Genomic DNA, 20129 nt, shown 5'->3' with positions numbered 1-20129 from the left:
AGCCCTAGAGTTTGTGCCTGACGTGCATGATGTACATCACTAGCGCTAACTTTGAACAAAAACTTCCGTGATCTGTTACTTTACCGTAAATTAGAAAGTGAATGCAACACGTATGTGTATTAGTTTTATTTCCAGTTGTACGAACTAAACAAACTTCTGTATGATGCGCAGACTGGGCTCATCATCCTTGATTGACTGACGCAGGTCAAAGATGTCAACATTCACTCCAAAATTCTGGAAACCAGGTAGGTTTTAGAATCAAACGATTATAAATTTGTGCTGTGCTTGCATATTTGTGTACAAATTAATTCTGAAGCGGAAATAACAGAAGGCGAAAATATTGTTAGGAAGATTTTAAGTGAAGATGAAATTATTGTCGATTGTAAAGTTTTTTTCTGCAAATGTATTTAATATAAATTATAATTGGATTTCTGATCTTGGCTGAAGTGTTATGGTTCGTTTCTGTGTTAATCTTAATGTTAATAATAATCTAAACAAAGTGTAGATTACATGTCAAATTTTAGAGAATGTCACTCACAGAACACTCAACGAATTCGAAGTATTATATTTCCTTAATAAAACAATGCACATTGAATTACATGTAATTATCTAATATTTCCTTAATAAAACAATCCACATTGAATTGAATTACATATAATTATCTATTAATTTCATGATAACATAAAATACAATAATGAGGGCATAACAAAGAAACATACAAGTATATTCTCGTCTAAAGAATTTTTCAGTCATAATGTATAAAATGTAAGTCATATTTATTTACATTTATAAGGTACTGATGCACCTGGCTCTGGACTTCATGAAGAACGAGAGAAGACAAGTGAAGGCAGTGGTGAATCTGTCATCTACAATCCTCATGTCTCATTATCTATTGAACAACAAAGACAAAGACTACCCATCTTTAAGGTATTCAAATATACGAATAATAATAACATACTGTTTTCATACAGCCTTCACTGATTGGCTTAGATCGCGTCACATGGTATGCACTAGTGACCCATTGTGACCTCAATTTGCATACAGCAAGCACTATTGGTTTTCTATTTTCCCTAGGGCACTATTCATGTAGCACGGGTGACCTATCAGTGATTTATATGCTTTGACTAAGGAAAGAGTATATGTAGCAACTAACTAGAAATACTTTCTGTTACTTTCTGTATAACAGCCCTCGATGTAATACTTGACATCTACTAGTGCCCTAATTCCCAGGCAATAAGTATTAAATGTAATGTGATATGATATATCACAAATATGAAACACAGATATTTTCTCTCTCTGAATTACATGCATGGTAACAACATTGACCAAGTGAACAAAATATCTACTGATGAAGAATTGTAGGGCAGAAACAATATTTGGACAAATTGCAGATAGAATTGATAATTTGATTATATGTTAAAATAACGTAACAGCTGCAACAAAACTTTTGATTTATTTGACAATTTCAGACAACTCTGTAATTCTAGTATATATTTTCCTACAGCATCGCAATCACATTCTATACCTAGTGGAAAAATATCAAACAGTGGTGATAGTAGGTGAGACTGGATGTGGTAAAAGTACTCAGCTGCCTCAATACTTATCTGAAGCAGGATGGACTGCACAGGGATATGTAGTAGCAGTTACACAGCCAAGAAGAGTGGCTGCAGTCACAGTATGTATATGTTACATGTTTTCAGTTTTATCATTTTCAATGTGTTCATCAAAACATCAGACTGGTGAACAAGTCCACAGGTGTTGATGAAGCTTATCAATTGTGTGTAGTGTCTCAAAACTTTAAATGTCTATGTTGATGAAGTTACCTATGAGCTTGCAATGTAGATAAACATAGTAGATATCTGCTCAGACCATGATGTATACTCATAGCTATTATATACAAATTCTATCCATGTCATTACTGAATGAACTAATGGATTTCACTGGGATAAAATATGAACCACCGCATATTTAGTGAACCACTGTATGTCACCTGTGCTACAGTTCCAAAAAGCTATTTCTTTTGACCCATTCAAAACAACTTTTGTTGAACAAATTGCAGATACTGATAGCACTTGCACACATGACAAATTCAATTAATAATAATGATAATAATGTGTATTTATAATGCATCTTTCTTCCCGAGAGTTTGAGGCGCTCACAATTATTACCCCTGGCATGGATCAATTGCAACACAATGGCCTTTACACTTCCTCGACTCTATGGGGAGCACAACCCATTACAGCCTCTATAAGTATAAGCACATAGGATCACACTGTGTAGAGGCCTTCAAATTGCATTATTTCCAGAAATAGAAACACAAAGTATAATATGTCAAAATGAGGAAAATTGATTTACACAAAAGTGATATTAATATAATAAATGTATGGAAAGAATAATGTGTACTCTAAATTGTAAACAATAAAAACACAGTAAGCTATCCCAACTTACTATGTACTTCGTATAGAGCAGAGTGGTGTATTTCTCGTCAATTTTTGTGAAAGTCAAGTGAATTAACGGGAGGTGTTTTTTCATATGACACAACCTGTAAATATTCACCGGTCTCCACTGAACTTTTGGCACTGTAGTAGTCTGAACCAGCAACTACCCCAATGTTGTATATTTAGATTGTCTACTGGCTGCATTGATATAACTGTCAGTATTACAATTCTACTAGTTAGTGCATTCTACATTGTGGTAACACAACACTCTTATCTTCTATGATTTTGTACAGCCACAAATAAAAGGGGTCAATATGGTAAAACTTTCATAAACTTCCATATCGTGTACCAAAACTTTTGTTTGGACCTCAGTAAAAAACCTGAGGAAACCAGACAGATTTTGCCCAGTTTAAATACCATCCACAGGAGAAAATTTGCCCTACCATAATACTAGAGTCTGATTCTCCTTCATTTCATTAAAGTTCCTAAACAGTCTTGGGTTAACAAATATGTCAGTCTTCTGTCTTATTAATGTTGGCTGTACAGCATAATATTTAATCACATTTTGTTTTATGGTCTAAGATTACATATAACGATAAAGCTGAAAGTTTAGGAGACATAAAAGAGACTATGTAAACTGAATGTTTGGAAAATGGGCCCAGAGAGCAGTGTTCCCGCTAAGGTTTATTTACGCTCTACTTGTGCAAGGTTTAGAGGGAAAACTGCCGGAGAGTAAAGTGAATACCAATGATCTGTTCTCACATCACACTAGAAATTATTGCATTTATTGTAGGTGGCCAACAGAGTAGCTGAAGAGCGTGGTGCAGTACTTGGACATGAAGTGGGTTATGCAATCAGATTTGATGACTGTACAGATCCTAGTGCTACAAGAATTAAGTTTTTAACTGATGGTGTACTGGTCAGGGAAATGATGAGTGATCCTTTACTAAGAAAGTACAGGTAATTATGAAATACGGAACAGTGCAGAAAGTAACAGTGGTGTTGTCATAGCATTCTTAGTGACTGCATTTCTTTAAAAAGTGTTGACACTACAGTACCAATATTGTATGCTGCAGAGGTTGAATTATTACTGTTTGGGCAATAGTGCTTGTATTACAAGTTCATTCTTTATTCCAAAAAGTTTACTCAAACACCTTTCCATTTTTCTGAAATCTCGTTTCAAACCATTGTATAGCTGATACAACACCAATTTACTTCATTTCAGTAGTATATGATTTTATTTTTTTTCTTGTGATATATTGAAACAGGAAGCTAAATGGGAAACATTGCACAATTATTTGAATTTACTATCATTCTAGAAGTTGTATTCTCTCCCTATTTTTACCAAATCTGCATTTGTCCCTCAACTTTTAGATTTACCTCCCTGTTCTTAAAATCAGTCCTACCAGTGTGACTTCTGATGAAAGACAATTTTTTAGTGGGTCTAAATGGTAACAAGTAGGTTTTTTTGTGAGTCACCACATAGCAAGAGATAGAGAAACTTCAAATTGTTGGTCACAAGAAATTGCTATGTGTCAATGACATGTCAAATGCCATGGCTTGGAGGGCAAACTGACCCTTGCACTTTGACCTTTCTGTGACATTCCCTTTACAGTGTAATTATGATTGATGAAGCCCATGAGAGAACCTTGTACACAGACATCATTGTTGGGTTGTTGAAGAAGATACAGAAGAAAAGGAAAGACTTGAGAATAATTATCTCATCAGCTACACTGGATGCCGAGGCTTTCAGAGATTTCTTCAACAACAATGATACCAATGATTCAAGGTAAGTAGATATTTGGTACTAGTGTATCTGTCAATTTGGGAATGACATTTACTTCCTGCTTCAGTCTAAATAGTATATAACAACAATTGAATGCTTTCTGCAAAAATTCAAAATAATTGCCAACATTTGTTAATGAAAGTCTTGCCATGTCCTCTGCATACAATCACAAGATATCAGTGTCCATAATTTTATATGATAGCAAATTGTCAGTCACACTCTCAGCAACCATATCAAACAGACAATTACATGATGCAGTTTGTCTTTCAAATGTATTTGTTACATGTGAACACCTAATTGTTTTTTCTCAGATGCAACAGGAAGAAGTATATTTGAATTTGCCATAGAACTACATGTACATGTATGATCATCATTGGTTTTTTTTGTATCTATTATAGCAAAGACACTGCCACAATTCTGACAGTAGAAGGTAGAACTTATCCAGTGGACATATTCTATGCAGTAAGGTAAGCATGTCATACCAACCACTTGGTTTCTAATATAGCATTGTAGCTCAATATTTGAATATTGAATAGTTTTGTGTGTGTCTCGCATGAACAACATTATAGAGAATTATCACAAAGTTATGCATTCTGTTCTTTGGAAAGTAGCTTTATGAGTCACAACAAAGGGTCTGTTACACACATGAATATGATAACTTCTATTGGAAATAGTTTTCATAATGCATTTGACTAAAAATTATTTAAGTAATTTATGATTTCCTTTTTCTCAGTCCAGTACCTGACTACATTAAAGAAACCGTTGACACCATCTTCAAGATACACAAAACTGAACCATCGGGGGATATTTTGGCTTTCCTGACCGGCCAAGAAGAAGTAGAGAATGTTGTTTCATCTGTCAGGTACTCATTTTTATTTGAATTTCATCTAGTTTGTAAGAAATATCATTCTATACTATAATAGTAATCATGCGAGAATGGATAGATATAGATTTTCGTTTTGATATGTACTAGATGGAAAGTATGTAGAAAAAATATTTTGGATATATTCTTTGTCATTTCTTCATTTCAGAGAGCAAGCAAGGCATTTATCTGACAAACACATGAAAATGAGAGTTCTGCCCATGTATGGTGGTTTACCTTCATCAGAGCAAATGAGAGTCTTTGAGAGGACAGGGAAGAATACTAGGAAAGTTGTCATAGCAACAAACATTGCCGAAGCATCCATCACAATAAATGGGATTGTGTACAGTGAGTTGCTATGAAACTTGTCAGATTAAATCTTTTCTTCTACTCAGTCTTTTCAATTTTTTATCAAAAAAGTTTGGTATACCGATTAAAATTACATGAAATGTCGTTTGAAAAGTACCAAATTCTGTCTTTATCCGTGCAACATAATTCATCTTGTTGTTATTTTGTTTGGATGTATATATGTATACATCTTATGACAAGAATGGAGGAAAGTTGACTGCATGTACAGTGGATGAACAGTTTTATTCAAACTAGGGGGTTGGGGTGAGGGTTAATGTGGTTAGAACTGATGTGTACCACTGACTAAACAGTGGTCAACTGCTCTACTCTTGCCCCAAACTCTTTGTCGTAGATTTTGATGCAATGAAGTAAAAGATACTTAACCTGCTAAATGCAGGGATTTTATTTTTGTTTTTCCATCATGCCAAGTGTTTTTCTGTCTTGTTGACAACAGTCAACTTAATATTGATATATTTTGTGTTTTTTCATCCTGCTAGTAATAGACTGTGGTTTTGTTAAACTGAGGGCATACAACCCACAGACTGGTTTAGAGGGTTTGGTCATTATACCTGTATCACAAGCTTCAGCTGAACAGAGATCAGGGAGAGGTGGCCGTGTTAGGTCAGGCAAAGCATACAGACTTTACACTGAAGAAGATTTTCATAAATTACCAAAGTCTGCTGTACCAGAAATGCAGAGGTAAGATTTCTATAAATTACCAAAGTTTGCTGTACCAGAAATGCAGAGGTAAGATTTCTATGAATTGCCAAAGTATGCTGTTCCAGAATACAGAGGTAATTTCTATAAAGATGTCTTTGAAAGATAGGACCCATGATTTTTCAAAAGTAACCATGCTGATCTTCAACTTACGAAATCTATTTTGATGAATACAGTTCATAGATATTATATAAAGAATATTTGAATATTCATTATTTTTGTCATATTCAAAAGAATAGTAAATGGTTTTAGATTTTGGTGATATTTATTCATGATATTGAGATAGGTAGTGCAATTACAGAAATCAGAGATGCAAAAAATTGTTTTCAAATGTTTGAATAATATAACTACATAAGTTTCTTTATATCTTTGTTATTTAGGACCAACTTGTCTACAGTCATATTACAACTGAAATGTCTTGGGATAGATAACGTCCTTCGGTTCAACTTTCTATCCCCTCCATCCTCCAATGCTATGATACGTGGTTTAGAATTACTGTATGCCTTGGGTGCAATCAATGATAGTGCTAAACTAGCAGAACCCTTGGGTGTCAGGATGGCAGAGTTTCCATTAGATCCAATGTTTGCTAAAATAGTACTAGTGTCAGGTGAGTTTCTACCATTGAACTGGTGTCATATCATTATTCATTATATGCACACACAAAAAAAATTTGTGCACACTCTTTTACTTTTGTACAGCGTGTAAAGGAGTCTAAACAATGGCAGTTCTATAAGGCTATCAAAATATGTGCATTCTATGAGTCTTTCATACAGTGCTGCAATTCTTATACACTGCTAAATCCATCCCTGTCAGCTGCTTGAAATCTGTTTTTAAAGTGTGTGTTTCATGACTCAAAGGCTTTCATATCAACTATGTAAGAATTAAACATTCTCTTTTCCCAAAATGATGATTTTTTGACATTTTAGGTGACTTCGGTTGTTCTGATGAAATTCTTACCATCACTGCCATGTTGCAAGTACAGAATATATTCCTGTCACCTTCCAAGCAGAAAGCGGCAGCTGTAAGTAGTCAGTTTTAGATTATTTATCCACTTCCTTACATGCCTGACATACCACAGGATAATGTACTCTATCATCAATGTGTATACTAAAATAGACTAGAAAATGTTATCAGTTTTGGAGGAAACTGAAAGTTCATAAAAAACCATATTGATAGTGTTGTTATCATTGTAATGTTGATATGATATACAAACCTACTCAGAAGTGCAGTCATTGATGTTTACTTCCTGTACACTATGTCGATGTGATGTATACCGTTAGTGAGCATCATCTATTTATATTGATGTTGTTGTTATCATTGTAATGTTGATATGATATACAAACCTACTTAGAAGTGCGTCATTGATGTTTACTTTCTATACATTATGTCTATGTGACGTATACTGTTAGTGATCATCAACTATTTATATTGACCTCTGAACTCTAAAAGACTTGAGACTCCATCCAACATTTCTGTTTAGACCAATACCATGTACACTAATCATTTGACTCAGTCTCATTTGTAGTAGTGACCTCAAAATTTGAGAAGATTGAGATTTCATCCAAAATTTCTGATTATGTTTAAACTGAGTACATGTAATTATATCACACAGTCTCATTTGTGGCAGTATTTAGGTGATTTCTGAAGTTGCAAAGTTCAGAAGTTACAAAGTTGTAATTCAACTCTGTTTCCACTTTCAGGAGAAAGCCAAGAGGAACTTTTCAGTAGCAGAGGGTGATCACATAACATTGTTGAATGTATATGAAGCATTTATTCAGGTTAGTACATGTGTAGTGATTTATACTGTCTTGAGGACAGATTTTTGGAGACATGAATATTCTTAACGTATCAAAAAAAATTACAAAATAAACCTGTACAAAGTTCTTAGTCAGAAAGTGGGGAAACATGAGTGTTCCAGACCCAGAGCAATTTACAATTTCTTACCAGTTTAAAAGATTGAGTCATTTTCAATTGAACTTGCATGATTTTGTGTTAGAGTTTGGTAGTTATTCCTGAATATTTGCCAAGATGTTATGAAGAGTAAAATGAAGGACTTCTCTGTGAGGTGTCAATGAAATCTTTGCTCTCTCATTGTCGAGGTACATTGTGTAAAAAGCAGAAAGTACAGATCTGACAGTACATTATGAGAGTATAACATTACAGTACTATTTTTTGATGAAGTAAATTTGTTTCATTTGGTTTTACTGAACTGATCATGTAATAAATCATACTCTTTTTTCACATCTCTGTAACAGCATAACAAGAGCTCAAGGTGGTGTCATGAAAATTATTTGAACTATAGAGGTAAGATAAATAAATTCCTTCAATGATTGGAGTGGATAACCCATAATACACACAGCTTGAAATAAAAGAAAGTGGCAGCTTCCCTAACATAATATTGGCAGAGGATCACATAATAGAGGCAAGCAGTATTTTGACAAATAATTCAAAATAGTTTAGGCTAAAATGACAACATATCTGCAAAGAGAATCCAAGTTATCTGTGAATGGAGTTACATAATTTGATATCTCAGTTATAGGCCTGTCTAGAGCCACATCAGTATGAGAACAACTGAAGAAAATGTCAAGAAATGTGAAGTGATCTATTGAAACTTGTAAACTTTAATACCCTGTAGGTCTAACTAGAGCCACATCAATACGAGAACAATTGAAGAAGATTGCCAAGAAATTTAAAATCAAGATGGTATCAAGTGAGGGAGATGTAGACCCAATATGTAGATGCATTGTTAGTGGATTCTTTGCTAATGCAGCTAGACTTCATCCTAGTGGCAGCTATAGAACTGTTAGGGATGACTACACACTTCATATCCACCCTACATCAGTATTGTATCCTGAAAAACCACCCAAATGGTAAGTGTTATGCCAATCACTATGGTAAGTGTTATGCCAATCACTATACACTGCATATCCATCCTATATCAGTATTGTATCCTGAAAAACCACCCAAATGGTAAGTGTTATGCCAATCACTATGGTAAGTGTTATGCCAATCATTGTACACTGCATATCCACCCTACATCAAATATTGTATCCTGAACAAACACCCAAATGGTGTTATGCCAATCACTATGGTAAGTGTTATGCCAATCACTATACACTGCATATCCACCCTACATCAGTATTGTATCCTGAAAAACCACCCAAATGGTAAGTGTTATGCCAATCACTATGGTAAGTGTTATGCCAATCACTACACACTGCATATCCACCCTACATCAGTATTGTATCCTGAAAAACCACCCAAATGGTAAGTGTTATGCCAATCACTATGGTAAGTGTTATGCCAATCACTATACACTGCATATCCACCCTACATCAGTATTGTATCCTGAAAAACCACCCAAATGGTAAGTGTTATGCCAATCACTATGGTAAGTGTTATGCCAATCACTGTACACTGCATATCCACCCTATATCAGTATTGTATCCTGAAAAACCACCCAAATGGTAAGTATTATGCCAATCACTATGGTAAGTGTTATGCCAATCACTATACACTGCATATCCACCCTACATCAGTATTGTATCCTGAAAAACCACCCAAATGGTAAGTGTTATGCCAATCACTATGGTAAGTGTTATGCCAATCACTATACACTGCATATCCACCCTACATCAGTATTGTATCCTGAACAAACACCTAACTGGTAATTTTACACCATTTCCAATGTACACTATCCTACTTCTTCACAACACTAAGTTCACACATTTGAATGTACTGTTTCCATTATTTGTTGCTACTGTGAATTATTCTGCCAATCAACAAGACACTTGTTACAATACTTGTCATATATCAATAGATACATTACTGTGTACTAACCAGACTCTATGCCATAACATTATACATCACAGTCATATCTCTGACATACGCATGACTGATTCATCTCTTTCAGGGTGGTATTTAATGAAATTCTGCAGACTAATAAAGATTACATGAGAGATGTGACAGTGATTGATGCGTCTTGGCTGTATGAATTAGCCCCACATTATTATCAGTATGGCACTGTGAGTATACAACAAGACATGGGAGAGTAATATCTCAATATGAGTGATGACTGTTAACACCATCTTGACAAGCATTATACAGAGTTGTGGTTGTGTTTCACTTTGCTAGATATGTTTACTTGTATAATGTTGCCCAATGGGCACTAAAATGAGATGATAGATGATAAGTTATTACACACACTACTTCAAAAAATACTAAAGAAATGGTATATAGTTATCTGACAATCATGTGTTGACGAAGATATCTTGTAACACAGGGCATCTAGTTTATTCTACTGCTGAAAAATACTACAGACACCACCTCAGAAAATACGTACTTGATATATTGTAACATAGAGCATCAAGTTTTTCATCAAATCACACAATCACTTCTCGGTGACTTAAATTAAACACCGTGGTAATATCTAGCATGGGGGGGGGGGGGGGTTATCACCAATGCACCATCACTAGTCATTTGTTAATATTTGTCTGGTCATTGTCATCCACAGGAAAGGGAAATTGCAGCTAAAAAGGCAAAAATGGAGTGAAATTAACATCAGCTGGAAGACAACTTGTGATGAGAGATGTTATATGTGCTGAAACCTTCATACCTTGGTAGCAGTCACAGGGCTGCTACAGGTATGTGAATACATGGATCCACATACACGGCCATAGTACTGTACAGCCCTGAATACTACATACCGTGATCCAAACGCATGGATCCCAATACATAATCACAGTACTGTACAGCCCTGTATACTACATACCGTGATTCAAACACATGGATCCCAATACACAACCACAGTACTGTACAGCCCTGTATACTACCATAGACTCTACATGTGTAGGGTTTATGATACTACATTCACAACAGCCATAACACAATACAATTTTTACAATTTATGTTTATTTGTCCCCTGGGACTGTGTTTTCTCTGAAGACTTGTATTTCTTAAGAAAATACAACAGTAAATAAAATATATATTTATATATTATACATCTGCTATCTTTTCTCATTTTCTTCTGCCATAAAAAAACTGGTGTGTGCCAAAACATCTGGAAAGTAGAGAGAGAGAAGTACAAAGTGATTGAAATTTGATGTCTATACCAAAATTTAGGGATTGGATGTGTGTGTATATGTTGTTTATGGAAAAGCATTTTACTGCATTACAGTTGATAATATACAGTTTCACATACCCTTACACATATAACACAATGTGGAAACTAGACTGTAGAATATTGACACCAAACTTGAGCTTCCACTCAAGATTACACAATCATCACACTCACTGCTTGAGTTTCCAAATTATGTCATTTTTTTCCTCCCATCTCTAATATACACCATCATACTAACATCCCCCAGAGTCTATACTTTGTAATGCATTAGATTCAAACAAGAAAATGACATTGCACACATGTTATAACCAAGAGCATGTTGATGATGTATAGTGAAATTTGCAGTGCTGGTAAGACAATTTTACAAATATGTCTAGAAGCAACCCCTTTGCCACTAAAATCAAAATCTGAAACTCTGTGATAACTTACTTCCAATTAATATATGTATATTTCCAGAATCTTTCCACTGTCTTGACAAGTCCTCAACATACTCTTGATCATACTGTACTAGATCTAGCAACAGTTTCCTCTTTGCATATCTAGTAATTTTAGTCAAGGAAAACTAACCAAATATGCTCAATTATCCAGACATTCAGAATTAGTCAAACGTGTTCAAAGAATTGAGAATACTCAAAACTCATTATCTCCAACTTTCCATGTAGCTTCATACCATGATTTATAATTAGCATCTTTAGTAAAATCTGACGGAGGATGGAATTGCTGTGCTTCATGTCTCTTTTCTATCATTGATGTACAAGTAAACTTGGGTGAGTGTCTTGTATTAGAGAATGTGACTCACTGTGTGTTATTTGAATTCTCAGAAAATACGAGTTGAAGCCATTATTCTACTAGCTTTGTTCTATCTTTTACTTTTTGTTAGGTATTAGCCGACTGTAAATGTGGGAATCAAAAACAGACTAGTTCTTGTATTTTGTCTTGGTATTTGTTAACTGTCTGTAAATACATCAGTTTTCAACAGTGCCTTTTATTCTGCAAAGTGGCAGTTATATCAACATAATCAAGGATACTCCTGAGTGACAACTCTGTCTACATCATACAACCATTCCAATATGTCAGCAATGGAAGGCTCTGTAGCTGGTCTCTCTAGTGTTTTATCTATACCAAGTTTATCAGCAACACTGTGATAAACTTCCATACATTGCACATAATTTCTGTTGGTTCTCTTCTGTATTTCTTGCAATATCTTCCTACAATTTGCAAAAGAAAGAAAGTGAAAAACAAAATATGATAATGAATTTATACAACTTACTTATTGTAGTGCATTGTATGGTGTTGCCCCCACCCCCACCCCACCTAAAATAATTATGACTGCATTAACACTCATACACTAGACAAGGGGGAGAGGAATTAATGCTGAAATGTCAACTACAATGAAATTCTATTATGAAATACTTGTTATGTACATCCTCTATCTTATAACATAACATGATACATTATATATGCTCACACATACACATTTATATAATTGTATATATTATCAAATCTTGCTCAAACTTTCAAAGATAAAAAGATTTAATATTCAGTCGAAAGAAAAAACTAGAAGAAGTTACTTTTTACTTATTCAATGAGACAGGGAAAGAAAGTGAGAAACAGAAAATTCAGTTTTATTCCACCAGAAAAAATATCAATCACATGCTTGTTGCTGAATGTGGTAAAAGCTCTTGAAAACAATGCACAATTATTGAATGTATATGTTCATAATCACATGCACTTGAATCAATCTGTGTATAAAGAAAATAATATTTTATTATGGTAGTACAAGTAGTATTTTATACACACACTTGATTCAATCAAGTGCCTATGTTCAGAATGAATGAATGAATGAATAAATAAAATAAATGAATGAAATTTATGATAAACACACCAATAGGTTATTCATAACTTACAAATTATCTCGCAATTTTGCCATAATGACTTCCAACGAATAAATGATTTTGTATTGCAATCGTTCCTTTAAGTCAGTAAAGTTTCGAAGGGGTGTCATCTCCAGGTTCACCTTACCACAACACCTCAGCTGTTCACAGAGGTTACATACAGAACTCAAATGTTCAGTCGAAGAATCTACTGTTTCTTTCCATTTCCTATCTTCTTGCTCCATACTTCGGAGTGCTTTGAATAATTCTTTGCGAACTTTGTTCTCTATCTCCATAATCATGAACAAGTCTCTAAATATTCTGTTTTACATGTAAAATGCAAAATAGTGAACACTTCCACGAGATCGAGAGACATTCCTGGCACAACCTTTCGTTTTTGTGCTGTAAAGGTCACCACCAGGGGGCGCACGCTTTATGGGGCACGTGATATCATTACGCGATTTGATTGGCCATTCAGAAAACGTTTGAAATAGTGGCGGACCATCACGGATTGTACTTTAGTTTTTACACACAGTATAAATTGAAGCCATTTTGCTGTTATTTCGTGATCAAAGGCAAGTAGTGTATCGTGTATAACTTTAATCGATCGTAAAGATAAATACTATGATGATATTTTAATACAACTTCTCGGAAACGGGATGTTTTTCCGAGCCTGATGCGCGATACATGTACAATGTCTTGAAGTTGAATGATTGCAAACATTGCATTGGGATAGGTCATATGACCAATCTTGGGGTTTAATTGTCTGATCACGAAATGGTTTCCGATATGCACCCCTTTTACCTGTATGCATAATGAGTATAGAATGTGTAGATTTAAGTCATGTCATCGAACTTTTGGATAAAACTTTGTAACGGAACGTCGGAAGACAAATTTGTATTTTGGTGCCAGTCTGGTAATAGTAATACACTACACAAAACAATCACATTGAATTTGAAGGCAGTTCACTGTGAGTTTGGCCTGAAAAGTTAGGACGAGCTAGAGTGGGTTATCTAGCCACTTCACATTTCACCAGTCTCAACTTTTGAGATACACTCGGCGTTTTACAATTCCAGCCTGACGCTGATCATGTTCTGGAATCCGAATTGTAAATGAAATACTATAGTAATAGTATCCTTTATTATGTCAGTGGTGTTGGCTCAAAGCATAGACCCTCCACGTGGAGTGTCTATGCTCCAAGTTATTATGAAATAGACATTTCTGCATATTATTATCAGATAGTTGTACATGTATTACAGTAGACTGAAAACTTGTATGCTCAAATTAATTACAGAAGATGCCAAGGAAAAGGAAGACAAAGTTAACCAAAAGAACCAAACCCAAACTACCAACTGGCGATGACTCAACTGATTTATCAGAGAATGAACGTAGAGAAAAGTTGGAATTATTTTTACAAGATTTTGATTTAGAAGGTAAGTATACATGTTTAATGTATTTTATTTTCTACTGAAGTTGTGATGCCACACAGAAAATGACATCAGTCAGTGCTAGCAGAAAAAAAATAACCAATTTGAATTTGTTGTTCTTTGTACTTACTTTACTTATACCTAAGTGAACTATGTAAGTAATAGTTAATAATAAAATAATAAACAGTACTAGTAAAAATGTGACATGATTGTATGATGTATCATGGATACCTGAACCTTTTTGTCAATTCCATATTACCCTGGTATTTGTTTGTACACAACTAAGTACAAGTTGGGAGAAAGATTAACTAACTATAATGTAGGTTGATGAAATTTTTTCACTTCCATTTCTTTCTTTTTCCTTCACAGTTGAAACCAGGATAGAAAGCATGAGAAAAGAAGCAGAAAAAATGTGTTCACTAATCAGTTCATCGTACAAAATGGAAGTGTTCAAACTCCCTAAAAGTATGAAAAATATGACAAGATCTGAATTTGTAGGTGAGTTAATGTCTTCATCTCTGATGAAGGTTATGCTGATATAAATATAGCATCGTTTCTAAAATAACAGTTGTAAAATGTATGTCTTTTTCTTTATTACACAAGAACATATAGTGTGGTCCTCAATTTTTTCATATCAAGACAGTTGTGTGTTTATAAATCAGTAACTCAGTTTTATACATACATGCAAATAGAGTCATCCAAGGTAGGTTTAGAATATTTCCCATACATAGATAGTAATCAAATACTTTGATATGGTGATAGCGTGTGGAGGAAATATGCATTACCAGAGGAGAAACAAACAGTACTTTACGTAAAAGTGTACAATTCACAGGACGATTGAATGCATAGTAACTAAATAACCAGCTTTTAAAATGTTGTTTGTTACCACCAGCTAAAGGAGGCAGTATCAGTGCTGTTGCATTGGAAGAAGCCTCCAAGACTGTAGACTCCATGGCAGGGCAGTTAGGGAGTACACTCACAAAATCTACAAGTAATAGAGTACCACTAGGAAATGTAGGCAATATCAAATCGACTGAACCCCCTAGTATGGATATCAAGATCAAAGAAGAACGCCTGCCTTCAACAGATGAATTGTCAGATACGCTATCAACACAGTCATCACAGACAGGCACTAAACGGAAGGTATGGAAAAATCACTGTGTCTTGGTGATCATAATAATTAATTGTTTTATTGGTCATTATCAAGACAATGGTTATAACACCTACATGTATTGCTGACTTTATGGTTATTCTGTGCTATATTTTTGGCCCGGGTGGGCAAAGGCTTCATAACATGCAACTTGTTACACGTAAAGTATAACTGTAACATTCTTGAGAACAATCTCAACTTTTATTACAAATCATTATGATATCTATGTTTCTTTCTTTCCAGAGGACTAAAAAGACCACAGTAGGAAAAGGTAGAACAAGTAGAAAAACACAAAATACAAGTACAGTGGATGAACAAGATAGTATGAGTATGCCGCCTCCTCAGGCACCAACTACAGTCAGAAGATCAGCAAGGTAGGATTTTTAGCTCCCAGAAAAGGGAAAGATACAGTTAGTCAGTATACAGGAATGAACCTGTTGTGTTGAGCTAATTCTTACTTGACTTCAAAGCAGGGATCTCCTTCCTTAATTTTCATTTATATTTCAATACAAACAATTCTTATAACCAGTGTGCATCTAATAAATATCCATATCTGCTAAGACCTAGTATTAGGCAGCTTCAATTATGCATCACTCTAAGAGGTGAAAAGAGTTTCAATTTGGTGTTTTTCGTAATTGAGCTAAACTTATGTGATGTGAAATCATGAAATGATTCTCCAGGACCCACAGTTAATGAAAATACCTTTATTTTTCTGGAGTGGCATTCCGCTTTAATTACTCATAAAGTTATCGCTGTCCAATGATGTGCATTTTCAAGGCATTTGGGCTGAACTTGTCAAGACATTGTCACTGTGAGGAGTATGCAACAGTTAGTACAGAGTTGGTTTGGGTGGAGTATTTCTTCTCATGTCATCACTGGCTAATTTGTTGAATTACTCTGTTCCTAGAACACTTACAGAACATTGTTCAATGGCAGCCAGCTGATTATAACTCTGAATCTGAGGACAAGTGTATCAATAGTAAATTTCAGTGCCAGTTACCACTATAGGAACTAAAATTCTCTTTTTATATATTCACTGCATCTTAGACTAAGTTTGTTAATTTACTTTCATTGTAACGCATGCTATACTTGATAATGGACTATTGGTAATATGTTGCCAAACCATGCTGTTGTAATTATAACGGTGACCATGGCCAACAATTGCACATTACTAGTCCCTTTGGAAATATAACGTAGCTTTAGTAGTGATTTCATTAATAGATAACAAGAAGGTACAAACTACTTGAAGTTGTCCAGAAATTTTACCCTTCAAGTTTGCTCCACTATACTGGCACAGTATATGTGTGAAACAACAGTAGATTTCTGCCTCATTTACACTGCCATAAGCACTAAAACTTCAGCAAAACACTTACAACTACCTTTCTGTATTAGCCAGGTTCTAAATTCTTAACAAGAACACTGAATATAAAGGAAGATGGAAGTTTACCTATATACTGATGTACTGTACAGAATATTTTTCTATGTTTTATTGTTCAGAATTTTTCACATCATGCTATAGATTTCATCAAATTGTTATACAATAAAGTCTTTTTGCTTACCAAGACTGTCACTGTAACTATGCTTGTTATCATTAAGTTAACAACATTAGTAATGTTTCTTTGATTTGTTTACAGGAAAGCAGCTTTAAATCATTCATTTATCACTCCAGCTGTCCATACTGGCCGACATAATGCAATCACAGCAGGTTGGGACACACCAGCCATAACACCAAAATTTGACCCCAGGTAAGGATGTCATGTCTCACTTTAGCAACATAGAATGGGATTTCAGCGTACAATAATGTCTTGCTTTTGAATGAAAACATTATGTGTGTCTTGACTATTTAGTCATGTACCACCAAATAATGAATTCAGAAACCTCAGTGTTCACTATAGAGACTGACAATATTATGTATACTGTGATCAGCATATACTGTAAGCAATAGTTTTTCAGTGTCATTTTCAACCTCCTTCAACATGTTTTTTGATAAGTTAAAGTGCTTTACAATTATAACTGCTGATGCCTATCATAATCCTGTAATAACACAACTCTCATACTTCCTGAACTGCTCAGGAAGTATCCAATCTGTGTTGCCATCCTTATCACATATTGTTTTATTCCTATAGATAACACTGCTGTATTTCTCCTTTGTATTTCCCTAGACTACCAGTGACACCAGCAGTACTACGAGAACCCAAAGCTGGGGAGAGGATTATGTCCCTAGCTGGCAGTCCACTCAGTAATGCATCACACAAAGGTGCAGCTGTACCAGAGGCATATATACCATTGTCAGATGGACAGGTAAGTCATTTGGTGTCACTGTCACATGACATGTGTTAATACTATAGTCTAGTTATACAGACTGAGAATGTATAGGTCAATTGTACCAGAGATATATAAATATATCAAATAACTGGTACCATATGATATCGTACTCCGTGTACCTGTCACAATGGTGAATTGTTATTTAGATCTCAAGATATAGATCATACAACTTTTACCTCATCATATTTGACAACTTGAGAAATGATCCATTGTCCCTGGCCCACATCAGAACGAACTCACTTATCTTGCATGGAGTAAATCTGAATATGATTGATTGCATTAAACATAGCATAGCAACAAGTTAGGATGATTGCAACTTATTACATCAAGAAGTATACAGACACAGATATATGGCAGTCACTGTAGTACACTTGTACATGCGTTGTATTTTTTGTGATGTCCTGTCCACAATTCAGCTGTTTGTAGATGGGAAATGCTGGTGTGAGATTAAAATTATATGCCATTTGCATGTCAAAGTAATATTTCGGTATACAACTTGAATAGCGCATGGGTACTACATTTCACCTGTCTTCATTCGACACTGTTCTCAATTAATTAGGATCAGTATTGTAGAATATATGCCTGGTTGTTTAAAGATGTGTAGTCCTAATTCATAACTCAACCATTTCTGTGTTCATTCATTTCAGGCCATTCAGCTGTCAGCCAATCAAGATGTGAATGATATAAATATTTCACAAGTTGATGAAACAACACGGAAAAACTTACTCCTTTTACAAGCAAAGATTGCCAAGATTTTACAGCAGAAACAGACAACATCACAGAATCAATGATAACGATTTACAGGATGACCAACTATATAGCTATATTTTGTTTTTGAAAAGATATTCTACTTATATGTGTTTTCATTGCCTTGATTCCAACATCCCATGGAATGCACACATTTAGCCTGTATGAAAGAGAGTGGTGTATGGGTTACAAAAAATTAAATAGGTGTATAGCATCAATGAAAGAAAATTTCCTCTTGGATACTGTTTGTGCCTCTACAGTGAAAGAACTCAGTCTGAGAAGGGATGGGCATATTTCATCTTTCACGTTATGTAGACAAATCACTGCTGTGGAAACTGAGCTTTCAGCTATGTATTGAAGATAGACACAAAATAAAACTATTGTCTGATATGGTTAGATATACAAGTGGGTGATAGCAGTGCTTTTGTTGTGTTTTATAATCACCCTGCTGTAATCAAGATAGTGTAAACACTAGAAATCCCCAAAATTGTACACGGCAAGTTTATTGAAATCATTAGAAACACCATTACACTGCAAGTACAATTAAATCAACATCCATTTTTTCAGTAGCTAATATCAGTACATTGCAACAATAGTTATAGAGTGTGTCTATTTTAGTTAGCTAAATATTTATATGGGGCATCAAAACAGCTTAGAGTTTCTCAGTCAATGAGTTTTATAAACAATGAAATAATGTCCTGTACGATGCTGAAAATATATTCTACCCTATTACTAAACTCTTTTGTCAAAATTACACAGAATATGTCTGTACATCAAGATCCACTTTAGATTCCTACCATGACATCAAGCATAGGAACTCTGGACAACTTTCACCCTGAAATATTGTCACTCACAAACCTATTCTGTAAGATATGTAGTGACAGGGTGCCCTTGTGCATCAGCCAACACCTCTCAGTGAGTGCTAGCTGATACATTGTAAGCATTGCATGACATGTTGTATCTTATAGACTAATCCATACTTTACCCATTTATTTTACTTTAATATCTGTTCATTTGTTGTACCTTTTATTTTCCAATGTCCATTTTGTTAGTAAACATTTTTTAGTACAAAATAAATATATTATCCGAAGAGATGACCAGAATGGGAGTATCAAAAGGGTGTCCCGTAGACTCTCAGAGATGACCAGAATGGGAGTACTGTATTACAAGGGTGACCCATAGACTCAGAGATGACCAGAATGTCAGTACTGTATTACAAGGGTGTCCCATTGACTCTCGGAGCTGACCAGAATGGGAGTACTGTATTACAAAGGTGTCCAAGAGACTCTCAGAAATGACCAGAATGGGAGAACTACAAGGGTGTGCCATAGACTCT

At 34.9% G+C, this 20129-nt stretch overlaps 3 protein-coding genes across 3 annotated transcripts; 2 read left to right on the top strand and 1 right to left on the bottom strand.

The window, feature by feature from the left end:
• The first annotated feature begins 137 nt into the window (after nt 1-137).
• LOC144437445 (putative ATP-dependent RNA helicase DHX35) lies at nt 138-11090 on the top strand. The gene is made up of 16 exons (XM_078126387.1): nt 138-245; nt 794-927; nt 1505-1675; nt 3232-3398; nt 4054-4227; nt 4623-4691; nt 4958-5086; nt 5256-5434; nt 5932-6133; nt 6532-6758; nt 7078-7172; nt 7852-7929; nt 8407-8455; nt 8787-9021; nt 10065-10176; nt 10665-11090. Exons 1-16 carry the CDS (start codon nt 212-214, stop codon nt 10701-10703), a joined length of 2094 nt encoding a protein of 697 aa, XP_077982513.1. The 5' UTR covers nt 138-211; the 3' UTR covers nt 10704-11090.
• On the bottom strand, nt 11081-13563 carry LOC144437446 (AFG2-interacting ribosome maturation factor-like). The gene is made up of 4 exons (XM_078126388.1): nt 13178-13563; nt 12299-12478; nt 11700-11809; nt 11081-11210 (listed from the first exon to the last, which is right to left on the bottom strand). The coding sequence occupies exons 1-4, from the start codon at nt 13444-13446 to the stop codon at nt 11158-11160; spliced, it is 612 nt and encodes a 203-aa protein (XP_077982514.1). The 5' UTR covers nt 13447-13563; the 3' UTR covers nt 11081-11157.
• Nucleotides 13564-14441: 878 nt separating this feature from the next.
• On the top strand, nt 14442-18837 carry LOC144437391 (borealin-like). Its single transcript, XM_078126319.1, has 7 exons — nt 14442-14577; nt 14941-15069; nt 15464-15714; nt 15965-16095; nt 17356-17466; nt 17884-18022; nt 18694-18837. Exons 1-7 carry the CDS (start codon nt 14442-14444, stop codon nt 18835-18837), a joined length of 1041 nt encoding a protein of 346 aa, XP_077982445.1.
• The last annotated feature ends 1292 nt before the right edge of the window (nt 18838-20129 follow it).

This window comes from Glandiceps talaboti, chromosome 7 (genome assembly GCF_964340395.1).
Source record: "Glandiceps talaboti chromosome 7, keGlaTala1.1, whole genome shotgun sequence".
NCBI lineage: Eukaryota > Metazoa > Hemichordata > Enteropneusta > Spengelidae > Glandiceps > Glandiceps talaboti.
This window is presented reverse-complemented; position numbering and strand designations above follow the sequence as displayed.

What these genes read in the sequence shown, in the direction of transcription:
- LOC144437445 (XM_078126387.1), top strand. Translation starts at nt 212, where the DNA reads ATGTCAACATTCACTCCAAAATTCTGGAAACCAG. An exon ending in GACATATTCTATGCAGTAAG is followed by an intron (nt 4,692 to 4,957) that starts GTAAGCATGTCA and finishes CCTTTTTCTCAG; the next exon opens with TCCAGTACCTGACTACATTA. An exon ending in AATGTTGTTTCATCTGTCAG is followed by an intron (nt 5,087 to 5,255) that starts GTACTCATTTTT and finishes TCTTCATTTCAG; the next exon opens with AGAGCAAGCAAGGCATTTAT.
- LOC144437446 (XM_078126388.1), bottom strand. Translation starts at nt 13,446, where the DNA reads ATGATTATGGAGATAGAGAACAAAGTTCGCAAAGAATTATTCAAAGCA. An exon ending in GACAGAGTTGTCACTCAGGA is followed by an intron (nt 11,810 to 12,298) that starts GTATCCTTGATT and finishes TAAAATTACTAG; the next exon opens with ATATGCAAAGAGGAAACTGT. An exon ending in TATACATATATTAATTGGAA is followed by an intron (nt 11,211 to 11,699) that starts GTAAGTTATCAC and finishes TCTACTTTCCAG; the next exon opens with ATGTTTTGGCACACACCAGT.
- LOC144437391 (XM_078126319.1), top strand. Translation starts at nt 14,442, where the DNA reads ATGCCAAGGAAAAGGAAGACAAAGTTAACCAAAAGAACCAAACCCAAA. An exon ending in GACAAGATCTGAATTTGTAG is followed by an intron (nt 15,070 to 15,463) that starts GTGAGTTAATGT and finishes TGTTACCACCAG; the next exon opens with CTAAAGGAGGCAGTATCAGT. An exon ending in ACACCAAAATTTGACCCCAG is followed by an intron (nt 17,467 to 17,883) that starts GTAAGGATGTCA and finishes GTATTTCCCTAG; the next exon opens with ACTACCAGTGACACCAGCAG.